The sequence below is a fragment of the Schistocerca americana genome, chromosome 4 (assembly GCF_021461395.2).
Source record: "Schistocerca americana isolate TAMUIC-IGC-003095 chromosome 4, iqSchAmer2.1, whole genome shotgun sequence".
Lineage (NCBI taxonomy): Eukaryota > Metazoa > Arthropoda > Insecta > Orthoptera > Acrididae > Schistocerca > Schistocerca americana.
The window spans coordinates 589,874,018-589,888,062 of record NC_060122.1 but is presented as its reverse complement, the minus strand read 5'-3'; the positions used below and the strand labels follow the sequence as shown (position 1 = coordinate 589,888,062).

Below are 14,045 nucleotides of genomic sequence, written 5' to 3'. Positions count from 1 at the left end.
TGTTATTTTATTTACTGAAATGCTGCATATACTCTGTTTTTTTTTTTTTTTTTCAAAATTAGGAGAGAGTACATTATTGGAAAAAACATTAAAAAATTCTTCTGCATCTCTGTGTCATTTGTAATCCTCGTGTCAGCTCTAAAAGGTAGAACTCTACTTGATTTATGTTATGTGGAAAATCATTCACATGTTTAAGGAATTGGAATGGACCCAAAATTGAACAATGTGGAACTACTTTAGTGCTTTATTCCCAGCCGCTAATATTATCTGACCTCCCATCATTATTTGAATTAACCAGGACTAGTCTTTCTGTTCTTTGTTAATTATAAAACAAATAATTTTGTAAAAGTTGTGCTCTTCTGAGATATTAGTATGATTCGTAAAATCAAACATAGTCACAAAAATACTAAGTGACAACAATGTATAAATAACATTCTTAGTCAAAACCCTTGAATCCAAACTGATGTGCTAAGTAAGTGGTTCCTACTAGACTCTGTTCTTGTGTATGTTACTTTCTTTTAATATTTTGGGAGAAGATATCGGTAAGGAAATTTGGTGATAACTGTTTAGACCTTTGTGGCACCTTTCTATAAAAAGATTTAAAATTATATATTGTACACTGCCAGAGTGTGTGTGTGGGGTGTGTGTGTGTGTGTGTGTTGTGTGTGTGTGTGTGTGTGTGTGTGTGTCATGAATTTGGGGGGGGGGGGGGGGGGGGGAGGAGCAGGGGAGAGAAAAACACCTCTTCATAATTTGTAGCAAGGGATCATCTGTTTACCAGGCAATGTAAAAATAAAAATAAATACACTATGTGATCAGAAGTATCCGGACACCTAGCTGAAAATTACTTAAGAGTTCGTGGCACCCTCCATCAGTAATGCTGGAATTCAATATGATATTGGCTCTTCCTCAACCTTGATGACAGCTTCCACTCCCACAGGCATATGTTCAATCAGGTGCTGGAAGGTTTCTTAGGGAATGGCAGCCCATTCTTCATGGAGTGCTGCACTGAGGAGAGGTATTGATGTCAGTCGGTGAGGCCTGGCATGAAGTCGGCATTCCAGAACATCCCAAAGGTATTCTGTAGGGTTCAGGTCAGGACTCTGCGCAGGCCAGTCCATTACAGGGATGTTATTGTCGTGTAACCACTCCGCTGCAGGTCGTGCATTATGAACAGGTGCTTGATCTTGTTGAAAGATGGAATCGCCATACCCGAATTGCTTTTCAACAGTGGGAAGCAAGAAGGTGCTTAAAACATCAAAGTAGGCCTGTGCTGTGATAGTGCTTTGCAAAACAACAGATGGTTAAAGCCCCCTCCATGAAAAACATGACCACACCGTAACACCACCGCCTCCGAATTTTACTTTTGGCGCTATACATGCTGGCAGATGATGTTCACTAGGCATTTGCCACACCCACACCCTGCCATCGTATCACCTCATCATGTACCGTGATTTGTCACTCCACACAACGTTTTTCCACTGTTCAATCATCCAATATTTACGCTCCTTACACCAAGTGAGGTGTCCTTTGGCATTTACTGGTGTGATGTGTTGCTTATGAGCTGCCGCTCAACCGTGAAATCCAAGTTTTCTCGCCTCCCGCCTGTCATAGTATGTGCAGTGGATCCTGATGCAATTTGGAATTTCTGTGTGATGGTCTGGATAGATGCCTGCCTATTACACATTATGACCCTCTTCAACTGTCGGCAGTCTGTGTCAGCCAGCAGACGAGGTCGGCCTGTATGCTTTTGTGCTGTATGTGTCCCTTCACATTTCTACTTCACTATCACATTGGAAACAGTAGACCTATGGATGTTTAGGAGTGTGGAAATTTCAGGTACAGACATGTGACACCCAATCACCTGACCACACTCGAAGTCCACGAGTTCCATGGAGCATCCCATTCTGCTCTCTCACAATGTCTAATGACTACTGAGGTCGCTGATGGAGTACCTGGCAGCACAATGCCCCTAATATGAAAAACGTATGTTTTTGGGGGTGTCCGGATACTTTTGATCACATAGTGTGGCTCATACTTTACGGATAAACGAGAGACCAAAAACATCCAAGTCTGCGTGCTTTCGTAACCATTGCCATTGAAGGTAAAATCTTTTCGATTGTTAGGACACATCATGTTCCTCTTCAAGTCTTCCCATGACCAATGTTTTGACTTCTCTGCGGGTGTCTTCTTCAAGGTCTTCTGCTGCTCAGTTAGCTGAAGACTATCAAAGATCAGCGTCACTTTGACATATAAAAGGGAGTTTTCTTGTATTTATTTGGAAGAAGTTTAGTTACTAGATGAAGTTCTTCTGACTGCTAATAGTGGGCCATCAAAGGAAGAAATGGGGAATGTTTATCAAAATATTATTGTTGTTCCACAGAGATGGCTTCCTGTTCATGAATTGATGTACCATGGCTGCGTATTTACTTCCTTAATGGCAGGAAACCAAGGCCGTATTATCTATTGAAGTTGCATTCATTCTTTAAAATCTCAGTCACTTCTAGGAAAATGTTGCCAGTTCTGCTCCTTAAGATTTCACACATTGGTGTAACAGTGTGTAATGTTTGTGCTCCTAAATATATTCTTTTACTGTCCTTCTCATTTCTTCTATAAATTTTTCTGCAGCTATGTGTCACTTCATAGACTCCCACAGTGATTGAAGATAGTCAATGTTGGGAAAAGTGTTTTATTTTGCTTTGACTGAAAAATTGGTATTCATACCATTTTTTTCATAGAATTCGACTGATATGGTCAGTAGTTGTAGAAACGAATGGTAACCTGTCGAAGGGAGAAGGCAATTAATTGGCCTTTTTATTAGCGTTCTTAATAATATTTTGTTTTGAAAGACCTCTTTATGGGCAAAGCAATGTAGCCATTGACTTTCATTGCCTTCTTTAAGAAACTTGACACCGGTTCCACACTAGTATTGTCTGGATGCGGAAGGCACATGAAGACAGTGGGTTGAGCACTGCTTGCTTCTGGGGTGGGTGGTGTTGCAAAGTGGTATCTAAATACCTACTTGTGGTTGTAGGATTTCTGTACATTCATTGTCCTTCAGTGTCGTTAGATCTTCTATAGACCGACACATCGAGGAACCAGTGATTGATAATTATGCCTATGACTGAGCTTATTGTGAAGCAAGAAGATCCTGAAGAAGACCGCAGCAGAGGAGATGAAACATTGAGTGCATGGCAGAAATTGAAAAGGAATGTGGCGCGGCCTAACACCCTGGATTATTTCATCTTCTTACACATAGTAGAATGTCATCTCATTTTAGTAGAATTGTCGCATTTTATTTGTCACAAATGCTACAAAGGAAGATTTCATCTCCACCACCACCACCACCATCACCACATCATTTTAGGTGTCGGCTCATCCTCTGGATACACATTTGTGCATTGTGTAGTTTCTTTTGCTTTGTGCGGCCTTATGCTATTGGTCATTTGGGCTAGTACATCTTTAGTGAAAGTTTCCATCCCAAGAGAAAGATTACTCTGAATCTCCTACCTGTTGCATTGCTATCCTTCAATACAGAACAATGCTGCTAATGCATGATTTGCTGTTTTTAATTAGTAATGAATGAAATAATTCTGTGTAAGCCACTGAAATGTTTGTTGTCATATGTTATTTGATGAGTTAGGCACAAAACATTCATATTACAGTTATTCATTATTTCTCTCAGATATGTTGTGAACCATATGTGAATAATCACCTGAATCATATACATAATATGGTTATATGGTGAATGCAAAATGGTATTTTAACATCTGTTGCTCCTAATTTTTTTCAGACTTCAATACTTTGTGTCATCAGCAACTACACAATTTTGTTATTGTAATATTACATACACTTACATTTTTAGGGAAGCAGCTGAGGAGTTTCAGTTCCAGGTTTGCATGGCTAGAATCACTGAAATCCTCAGGACTGTTAAGAGTGAGTTCCAGAGGCCGTATTATAATACCTTCTCCGAAATATCTTAAAGGTAGGTGTGTGCTTACATAAAAAACTTATTTTCTAATTAAAAAGTGATAATTGTGTATGGATGAGTTTCATGCTGTTTCTGATCTTAGCTAACATTTTTGAAACTAAAATATTTTTATGTAATATGATAAGAAGGATAATACATTCTTGGTATGTGTGGAATTTAAAGTCCAAGAGCTTAACATCTGTATTATTATCTTTCACACATCAGAACATTATGTTGGCCTCGTCTGTTTTCAGTGTTCTTTACCAAATTCGTTACACGATTTCCGATAGGTCCACATCCATAATGACATTACCTGCTTCTTTTTTTTTTAGGTGCGCGTGGGGGGGGGGGGGGGGGGCGGTACTTTACTATGTGTTATGTCCATTGGCTCTGTAGAAAAACTTACGTACTTACGTGGTTTGGCTCTTCAATATAAATGCCACTGTAGGTCATTGTTAACCCTTTGACTGCTGGAGGTGCAGCATCTGCTTGGCGCACTGAGGTGTTGAGGCCTGCGGCGTAATTTGGCTACCTGTTCTGTGAGCTTGTCCCTCAAAGCCGCTGCCAGGACCGGATCAGCCCGCGCTGCTCAACCAGCCCCGTGCTGAATATTTCTTGGCTGATTACGACTCGCACAGAGCCAGCATGATTTTTTGGTGACTTAGAGCTATAATATCTGGGCAATATTTTTTGTATTTAAATAAAATTTGTCCATCTTGTACAACTATACGCGTTCTCTTAAGAACTATAATGAAAAGAATTTTGTGAGTCATATTGAGCCAGAAAATTGTAGGTAAATCGGCCAAAAAAATAGGTGCCCAAAAATATTTCGAAGTTTAGCTTCTTGTCTCTCCTGAACTAATGCTATGATGAATGTAAAACTTGGCATGAAGTTTCATTTCCATAGCACTTTTCTGTGCTGAATGAATTAAGGGCAAAATGAAGATTTTGTAAAAATGTCAAAAATTCGGTACTTTCGATCTGAATTTGCTAAAAAACTATGCTCTGTAAAACATACCAAGCTGTATAACTGGAATGAAAGTTGGGCGTGCAAATCAGTCCCTAAAACAATGTAAACTTCGGATTCGCATTCCTAGTAGAGCGAACGCATGATGAAAATGAAATTTAGAGTGCAACAGATTGACAGTGCAATGATAAGGAATAAAAATTTTTATTCACCTACTATTTTCCAATAATCTACAAATTCCATGAACCATGGACCTTGCCTTTGGTGGGGAGGCTTGCGTGCCTCAGCATTACAGATAGCCATACCGTAGGTGCAACCACAATGGAGGGGTATCTGTTGAGAGGCCAGACAAATGTGTGGTTCCTGAAGAGGGGCAGCAGCCTTTTCAGTAGCTACAGGGGCAACAGTCTGGATGATTGACTGATCTGGCCTTGTAATGGTGTGATTCCAAACACGGCGACAGCGACTGATCACGGCTGCAGAAGACAGAGGGCAACACTGCCGCCTGCAGTCGGTACGTTGCGGAATGCAGCGACAGACAAGCTATGCAGTTGCCGTGAGCAACTGCGCGAGGCGAGATGTCTGTTAACACCACCGCTGTTATTGCGCTGTTGTTGGAAGAGGAAGACAACATTTTATTGTTGCATTCCACAAAAAGACGAAAGCTGGTAATGCCTTTATATAAAAGTAAAACTGCAGAAGGTAGTTATACAGCACTAATAAAAAGACATTTGTGAGGTGATAAAAATATCTTCAGGAGCCACTGTCGTTTAAATAAAAGACAGTTTAATTTCACGCTCAGTTTTATTAAAGATGACATAATGCCACAGTGCCTAAGAAACGCAATAAGTGCAGAAGAAAAATTATATTTGACACTGAGGTAAGTCCACAAAATGTTATACATTATTAGATAGTGCTGCAGTTCCAAGACTTTTTGAGGTTGAAGGGCTGCTGTTATCACTTGGCTGATGTGTGTTGCACTGTGCAGCCATTATTTCACAATCAGAAACGATCATACTAATTTTTATTTTGGCTTCTGCCTTATAAACTGGAGGTAAACTCCTTACAACTGTGCTGATGTGACGCAAAAATAAGTCAATATCACCATCTTCGTGTTCCATAAATGTTTTTAGTAAATTTTGCCTAATTTCGTTCCTTTCTTTCCACATTTTTAATATTGTATCATCATTACTACAAACTTGACTGCATTTTATTTTCCGTGCAGGCACATAAGGTTCATCGTTTGTTACCACAGATGTCTCACCACTATTTCCTATTGTATGTGTTTCTGCTGTATCTTCTTCCTGTGATGCCGAAAGGTCCAGTTGACGAGTTCGATCTCAACTGTCTTCTTGGCTTTCTTGTATTGTTGTCTGTGATGATGACAATGTAATATTTGTTCCTCCAGATCTGTGTAGTGCAACACTGTCAAGGAACGATTGCTGTTCGTGTCTTTTTGTTTTTGAATTTTTTGAGGCAGCAGAGCTCGTTCCTAATTTGCTTTTCTTCTTGAACCTCTGGTAACCGTCCCTTAAAAATTTCCACTTCTTCTTACGTCATCACCTGTAAATGGAAATTATATTAGCTGTATGTTTGCGTTTGTTTCAGATTCTTGGCCACAGGCGAAAGTTACCGGTCTTTATCATTTGCCTGTCGTATATCACCATCTTACATATCAAGAGTTGTTAAAAATGTTTTGAAGATATTAAGAATAAGGCTGCTGCCCATGTTGATGCCACCTTCTACTGAATCAGATTTCAGACGTATTGAAGAAGAATTTTGGCTTAAACGCAATATACCTAATTGTGTAGGCGCTATAGATGGGAAACATGTTCGCATAAGGGCACCAGAGAAAAGTGGATCTCTGTTTTTTAATTACAAAGTTTTTTTTTTTTTTCAATTGTTCTGATGTCTGTTGTGGACGCAAATTGTAAATTCGTTAGCGTTGATGTCAGTGCTTATGGAAAAGAGTCAGATAACGGTATATTTCAGAAATCTGCTCTGGGCAAGAAAATAGCCACAAAGAAGTTTAATATGCCTCCACCAAAATGTTTGCCAGGCACAAATGTGGTATTACCACATTTCTGATAGGAGACGAAGCGTTTGCTCTCAGTGATTGTATGATGAAACCTTATTCCAGAAGAGTTGCTGCATCACATCAAGACAAACAGATCTATAATTATAAATTATGCCGTGCTCATCGAGTGTCATAAAATGACTTTGGGCTATTAAGCCAAGTATTTAGGGTATTTTATAGTCCTATTGCTGTGGCGCCTGAAGTGGCTGACGACCTCGTTTTGTTGGCATGTTGTTTACACAATTTGCTACGAGACAGTTATCTTGAAGAAAATGGTATTCCATTTTATAGCTGTAGTTTTGATGAAGCAATCAGCCAAAACAAAATGCATAGCTTTTCTCATTTTGGAGGATTTCTAAGCAGCAGTGGTTTTGAAATTAGAGACAAACCTTAAGATTTTTTCTCCAGTGGATGCGGTTCTGTGGCGTGGCAAGAGGCAGCAGTTAACAATGGGTTGTGCATAACAATGGATTGTAAATAATGATTTATGTAAGACAAAACATATATACTGTTGCCTTTTTAACATCTTCATATAATAATTGTTAGTGCACATACGGATCTGTTTGTTAGTAAATAATTGGTTGAATATATGTCATCATCATCAGTTATCTGCTATATTAGCAGGTCCTTTGCCTCTCCATTTTCTGCGATCCATTGCTTCCTTCTTAAGGCTGCTGTATGTTGTACCGTCCATCATGTCATCCAGTATCTGGAATCTCTTCCTTCCTCGCTTCCTTTTCCCTTCTACATAACCTTCTAAAACTGTTTTTATCAGTCCGTCATTCTTTCTTAATATATGCCCAATCCAATTTCTTTTTCTTCTCTTTATTACATCTAGTAACTGCCTTTTCTCTCCCACTCTTCTCAGTACCTCTTCATTTTTTACTCTGTCCATCCAACTTATTCCTTCCATCTTCCGCCATGTCCAGATCACAAAAGCCTCCAGCCTTTCTCTGTCTTTTTTCCTCATAGTCCATGTTTCAGCGCCATATAGAAGAACACTCCATACAAGACATTTTATGAGTCTCTTTCTGAGTTCTCTGTCCATACCGCTGCAGAGGATTCTCCTTTTCTTATAAAACGGCTCTTTTGCCATTGCTATCCTTGTTTTAATTTCTGTGGTGCACTTCCAGTCGGTGTCTATCCTGCTTCCAAGATACTTAAAATTTTGCACCTGTTCTAGTTTTTCTCCATTCAGCACAATTTTTAGTTCCTTATTTCCTCCTATTGCCAATACTTTTGTTTTATTTGTGTTAATTTTCATTCCATATTTTTTTCCGTTAGTTGCAATGGTGTCCACCAAATCCTATAATTCTTTTTCCCCTGTGGCTAGAAGGACCATGTCATCAGCAAATCTCAAGCACCCTACTCTTCTTCCTCCAATTTCTACTCCTTTGTCATCTAATGAGCATTGGTCAATCATATTTTCCAAGTACAGGTTGAAAAGAGTAGGTGATAAACAGCATCCTTGTCTTACTCCTTTCCCTAGTCTGATCCAGTTTGTACTTTCTCCTCTCACTTTAACTGAAACTTTTTGATTAAGGTACAATGAGTTTATAAGTCTTCTGGTTTTCCAGTCCACTCTCTTTTCCCTCATAACAGTCGCCAGCTTGTCCCAAACCACATTGTCAAATGCCTTTTCTAAATCGATGAAGCACATATATAGGTCTCTTCCTTTTTCAATAAACCTTTCTCCTAAGATTCGTAGGAGCCCTATTGCATCTCTGGTGCCCGTATTCCGTCTAAAGCCAAACTGCTCCTCGCCGAGATTCTCCTCTATTACTTTTTCAAGTCTTTTATTAATTATTCTTAACATCACTTTGGCTGCATGTGAAATGAGGCTGATTGTCCTGTGCTCGCTGCATTTCTTGGTTCCTTGTTTTTTCGGCAATGGAATCATTACTGTTGTCAAAAAGTCCTCAGGCCATTCACCACTGTCATATATTTTATTACATAACCTCAATATTTCTCTTATTCCATTGTGGTTCAAGCATTTTAGTATTTCTCCCGGTATTGTATCTGTACCTACTGCTTTGCCATTTTTCATTGCAGCAATAGCAGACTTTACTTCTTCCATTATGATGGTCGGTCCTTTCTCTTCATCACTTACACTGTTGTGTGATTCAAGTTCCAGAGTTTCTGGTTTGCTATTTGTGTTATATAGCTCTTTTATATATTCTTCCCATCTCTGGAGGACATCGTCACGATCTTTATACACTACCTCTTCGTCTTTACTCAAAATTTCCATAGTAGCACTTCCTGCTCTGTTTTGTTCCCATGTCATAGTCTTTACTCTGTTGTATAGTAAGTCGTATCTTCCTATCCTGTCCAGTTCTTCAATTTCATCACATTCCTCTTTTAGCCATTTTTTTCCTAGCCTGCTCTGTTTCTCTTCGCAGTTCGTTATTTAACCTTCGGTATATCTTTCTTGCATCTTCAGTGTTCTTGTTTTTCAATTTTCTTCTCTCCTCCATCTTGGAAATCATTTCTTGTGTGACCCATGGTTTTTTTGACCTTTTCCCTTTTACATATCCTATATTTTGCTGTCCTGCTTTAATGATTCCTTCTTTCAGCATATTCCAGTACTCGTTGGCATTATCAGGTGCTTCTTTGTCTCGTAATGTGTTTAGAAAGTCCCGAGACAGCATTTCTGTAATTTGTTCTTTGTTGGACCTTATCTTCTCTAGATCCCATTTCTTCACCATTGTCGCCTTTTTCAGTTTTTTCATTCTTATTTCTATTTCTGCCATAAGTAAGTTGTGGTCACTATTAATATCTGCACCTGGTAATGTGTGCACCTTCTTGATTCCATTCCTGTATCTTTCTTCTACCAGTATAAAATCGATTTGGTTTCTATATTTATCCCCTGGTGATTTCCAAGTGTAGAGCCTCCTCTTATGGTTCTTGAACCATGTGTTTGCCACTTTCAGCTGCCTTTCCCTGCAGAAGTCAATTAACCATTCACCTCTGTCATTTCTCTTTCCAAGACCATGACTGCCTACTATGTTTCCCTCTTTCCCTTCTCCCACAATGGCGTTCCAGTCTCCCATTACTATTTTGCAGCATTTTTTATTTTCGTCCATTATTCTCTCTATTACATTGTACGTTTCCTCTACAATTTGGTCATCATGTTCTGAAGTTGGCATATACACCTGGACAATCAGTAAATCTTTTTGTGCTCCTTTCAGCCTTACACCAATAACCCGGTCATTTGCATAGTCTACATATTCCACACATTTAGCCAATTCCTTTGTCATAATCATTCCTGCTCCATTAATTCCTTTTACTTCTCCTCCTGAGTAGTAGAATACATATTCATCTGACTGCAACTCTCCATGTCCATTCCATCTTACTTCAGCAACTCCTACGAGGTCCATATGATTCTTTTCCATCTCTCTTTTAAGGTTTTCTAGTTTTCCTGCTTGTAGCAGAGTTCTGACATTCCAGGTACCAATTCTCGTTTTGATTTTTTGCCTCCTTTCAAGTTGTCCCCCCCGGAGATCCGAATGGGGGACTATTTTACCTCCGGACACTGATTTAACATGAGAGGAAGCCATTTTTTGTGCATAAAATGGAGACTGCATTATGCAGGGAAGATAATCTGCGGTGGTATTCTGTTGCCTTCCGCAGTTCTGGAGGCCGCCCCTAACATGGGATACAGATGCCTTTTGCAGCCGCCCGCTCCGGGTCAGACGCTGCATGAGAAGTATAGGTTGGAAAATGAAAGACCCCTAGCCCTCGAAACCTAATAGCGTCAGGGTCGAAAAAGATCAAGAGCTGGCCGAGGGTGGCCAGATAGGAAAGATAAGAGTGAGGAGCCTGGCATAAGTAAGTGGAAGCAATGCCAGGACTCAGCTCGGGGCCCCGTGGTCGCCAGCCACGTATCACTAGGTGTGACTCCCTGAGGTGTACTTGTTTTATTTAACTCTTGTGCTATAGCTTTCCAGACGTTATCTTTCACTAGAACATTTCTGTATTCTTCATGCCCTGCGTCATAAATAACAGAATATTTCGCCACACTGTTAATTAACTTTTCTTCATCGGAGTCCAAGAAACTCATTTTCACTGAATTCGGTATGTTCGGCCAGTAAAAGCAGTCTCCGGTCGCTATGCGGTTCGGTGTCAGCGGCACTACTGGTTCCTGTCCGGATGTGCGGTACGTCGCCAAAGCAGGTATACGGCGGCAGACGACGCTGCCGCCGTGTTCAGCACGCCTCACATTGCAAACAATAGCAACCAGTGGCGCCGCCTGCAGCCGGTCGGTGCAGTCTGAGGTCGTGTTCGGAATCATACCTTTACACTAACCAAAACGGACTTGCTGTGCTGGTACTACGAACGGCTGAAAGCAAGGGGAAACTACAGCCGTAATTTTTCCCGAGGGCATGCAGCTTTACTGTATGGTTAAATGATGATGGTGTCCTCTTGGGTAAAATATTCCGGAGGTAAAATAGTCCCCCATTCGGATCTCCGGGCGTGGACTACTCAAGAGGACGTCATTATCAGGAGAAAGAAAACTGACGTTGTACGGATCGGAGCGTGGAATGTCAGATCCCTTAACCAGGCAGGTAGGCTAGAAAATTTAACTGGTGGCTAATCCAATCTGTAATGTCTAATTACGTGAATGATAAGAGTTCATGTACCAGTAACAAGTAGTTCAGCATTAGCAAACAACAGAAAGTACTGCAACCACTGTCTTTACACATACCGAGATTTGCTAAGTAATAAATGATACCAAATATGTGGAATACGGTGGATAGGGCATTATAACTAAATGTATATGCTTTTGGTCCTGTTTACTCAGCTCACTTTTAAAATTGTTCAACTAAAATTTTTGATAAGAGCCAGTCTCCATTTCCTCTTTTTCTAAATAATAATTGTACTAGACTCTTGTGATTGTTATATTGCTGGCAGAAGAATTTTTGCTTCTTTGATACACTTTCGCTATACAGCTATTGTGACTACGCTTTTGCCTCTGAAGTGCAATGATGGAATGATGTTTTGTCTGCAGTAACATAATATTGCCAATGGTCCTTTGATTATTTCCAAACCAAACCATACACAAGACAGAAACTACTGACAACATACGGAAAGTTCTGGTTGAGAATTATGAATTATTTCCGAATAAAGCTGATGACTCTCCGAAAGCAGAAGCACTGCGTCGTTGATAGATACAGAAACAAAAGGTAGATAGCTTGGCTAGCTTTTGGAATGTGCTTTCTTTCCACACACACACACACACACACACACACACACACACACACACACACAGTCGACTACACACACATAGTGCTCAGTCGACTGCCGGCTCTTTCCTGGCCCAGAATGAATGTACTGGGGTGGGGCAGGTTGAGGGATGGAGAAAGATAGTAAGCAGGCAGAGGAGGAGGGGAGGGGGGGGAGCGTATAGTGGCTCGTGGCTTGTTGTGGGAGGGTGGGGAGCTGTCTGTAGGCTAGCTAGCTAGAGGGAACAGCTGGCAGATTGCCTGGCACACAATTTCATAGACTAGAGTGTAAGATAATGGTACACAACTAGCTGATGTGGGGACACAAATTCGTGCAGCTCAGAAAAGCTGGTGGTAGTGGGGGGAGGATCCTGATGGCACAGGTTGTGAAGCAGCCATTGAAATCTCGCATGTTGTGCTCTGCTGGACGTTGTGCCACTGTGTGATCCACCTTGATTTTGACAAAATTTCAGCAGTGGCCATTCAGTGTAGCTGACAGCTGGTTGATTGTCATACCAACATAAAACACTGTGCAATGGTTGCAACAGACCTGGTACATAACGTGGTCGCTTTCACATCCTTTGTGAGTAGGCCCCATGGTTCATCACCGTAGTATACATCTTCATGTATACTATCACTAAATATTAAATTAAAAATCTACTTCAATCTCCAATATTGCTCCTTAATACTGCATTTCAAATCCTAGAGTCCTCCTTTACTTTTCAACCACTCTACCATACCTCTGTATACCATTCATTACTTATCATATATATTTAGGTTATCAAGAGTGTATTATCTTTACTTAGGTTATCAGAGAGTTCCACTATTCAACAAGTTGTCAAGTTATTCTTATTTATATACATATATATTTTTAGAATTAGCCAATGTAGAACTGTCACCTATAATACCATGTGCTCATGCTTTACGATGTGCACGTACTTCCCCCTACAACCCTTGATGGTTCTTACAAGCTCTCAAACTGTACTTTTCCTGTTTGTGTCTTTGTGTTTCTTTGTGTGTATGCATATGGGTAGTTATGTAGCCTGATTCTTCAGCCTACTTATGTAAAATAAGTTGAAGGTTATAGATAACCATGGAAATTGAGAAGGACTTCAGCGTTACAAGTGCATGCATATGGAAAGAGGGAAAGATAGATAGGTACTCAAATGAGATGTAAGAAAGGAAAAAGTAGAGAGAATTGCTAAGATTGAAGAAGTGAAAGGAGATAGCCTCAAAGACGGGAAAACCCTTCCCACCCCCCTTCCCCAGGATCCCTACTTCACCTGTCCTTGAGTGAGAAGCCAGAGAAGGCAGGATGTTAAATGTCTCCTGCAGAATGGACATTCTCACCTTTACCCTTGAAGCTCCTGAAGAAAATGTTAGCAACACCTATGGAATGGCAAATGGTGAAGAATCAGTTACACTTGTCTGCAAGGGTTGTCTGAAAGGTGGGGTGTGTGATTACCGTATTTACTCGAATCTAAGCCGCACCTGAAAAATGAGACTCGAAATAAAGGAAAAAAAAAAATTTTCCCGAATCTAAGCCGAAACTGAAATTTGAGACTCGAAATTCAAGGGGAGAGAAAAGTTTTAGGTCGCACCTCCAAATCAAAACAAAGTTGGTCCATTGTAATATGAGACACAATTTAGGTCGAATGAATGATGATACAGCTACAGTAGTTTGGTTCGAGCTGTAAGTTTAGCAGTTAAGCTTAACCAGGTAGCCATTGCTATGCGTCAGGCGCTCCGTCCGTATTTATACGGGTACCCTTCGTTTTTCACGTGCTTCATCTGGTTTGAATTGATTGC

General features: G+C 40.3%; 1 protein-coding gene across 3 annotated transcripts in view; it reads left to right on the top strand.

Moving 5' to 3' along the window:
• The window catches only part of LOC124612698, a 222,021-nt gene that overhangs the window by 58,427 nt on the left and 149,549 nt on the right, over positions 1-14,045 (top strand). For all 3 annotated transcript variants that reach the window (XM_047141043.1, XM_047141045.1, XM_047141042.1), the window contains one exon: positions 3,866-3,985. In XM_047141043.1, the coding sequence (XP_046996999.1) occupies positions 3,866-3,985 (120 nt within the window). The remainder of the gene's footprint in view (positions 1-3,865; positions 3,986-14,045) is intronic.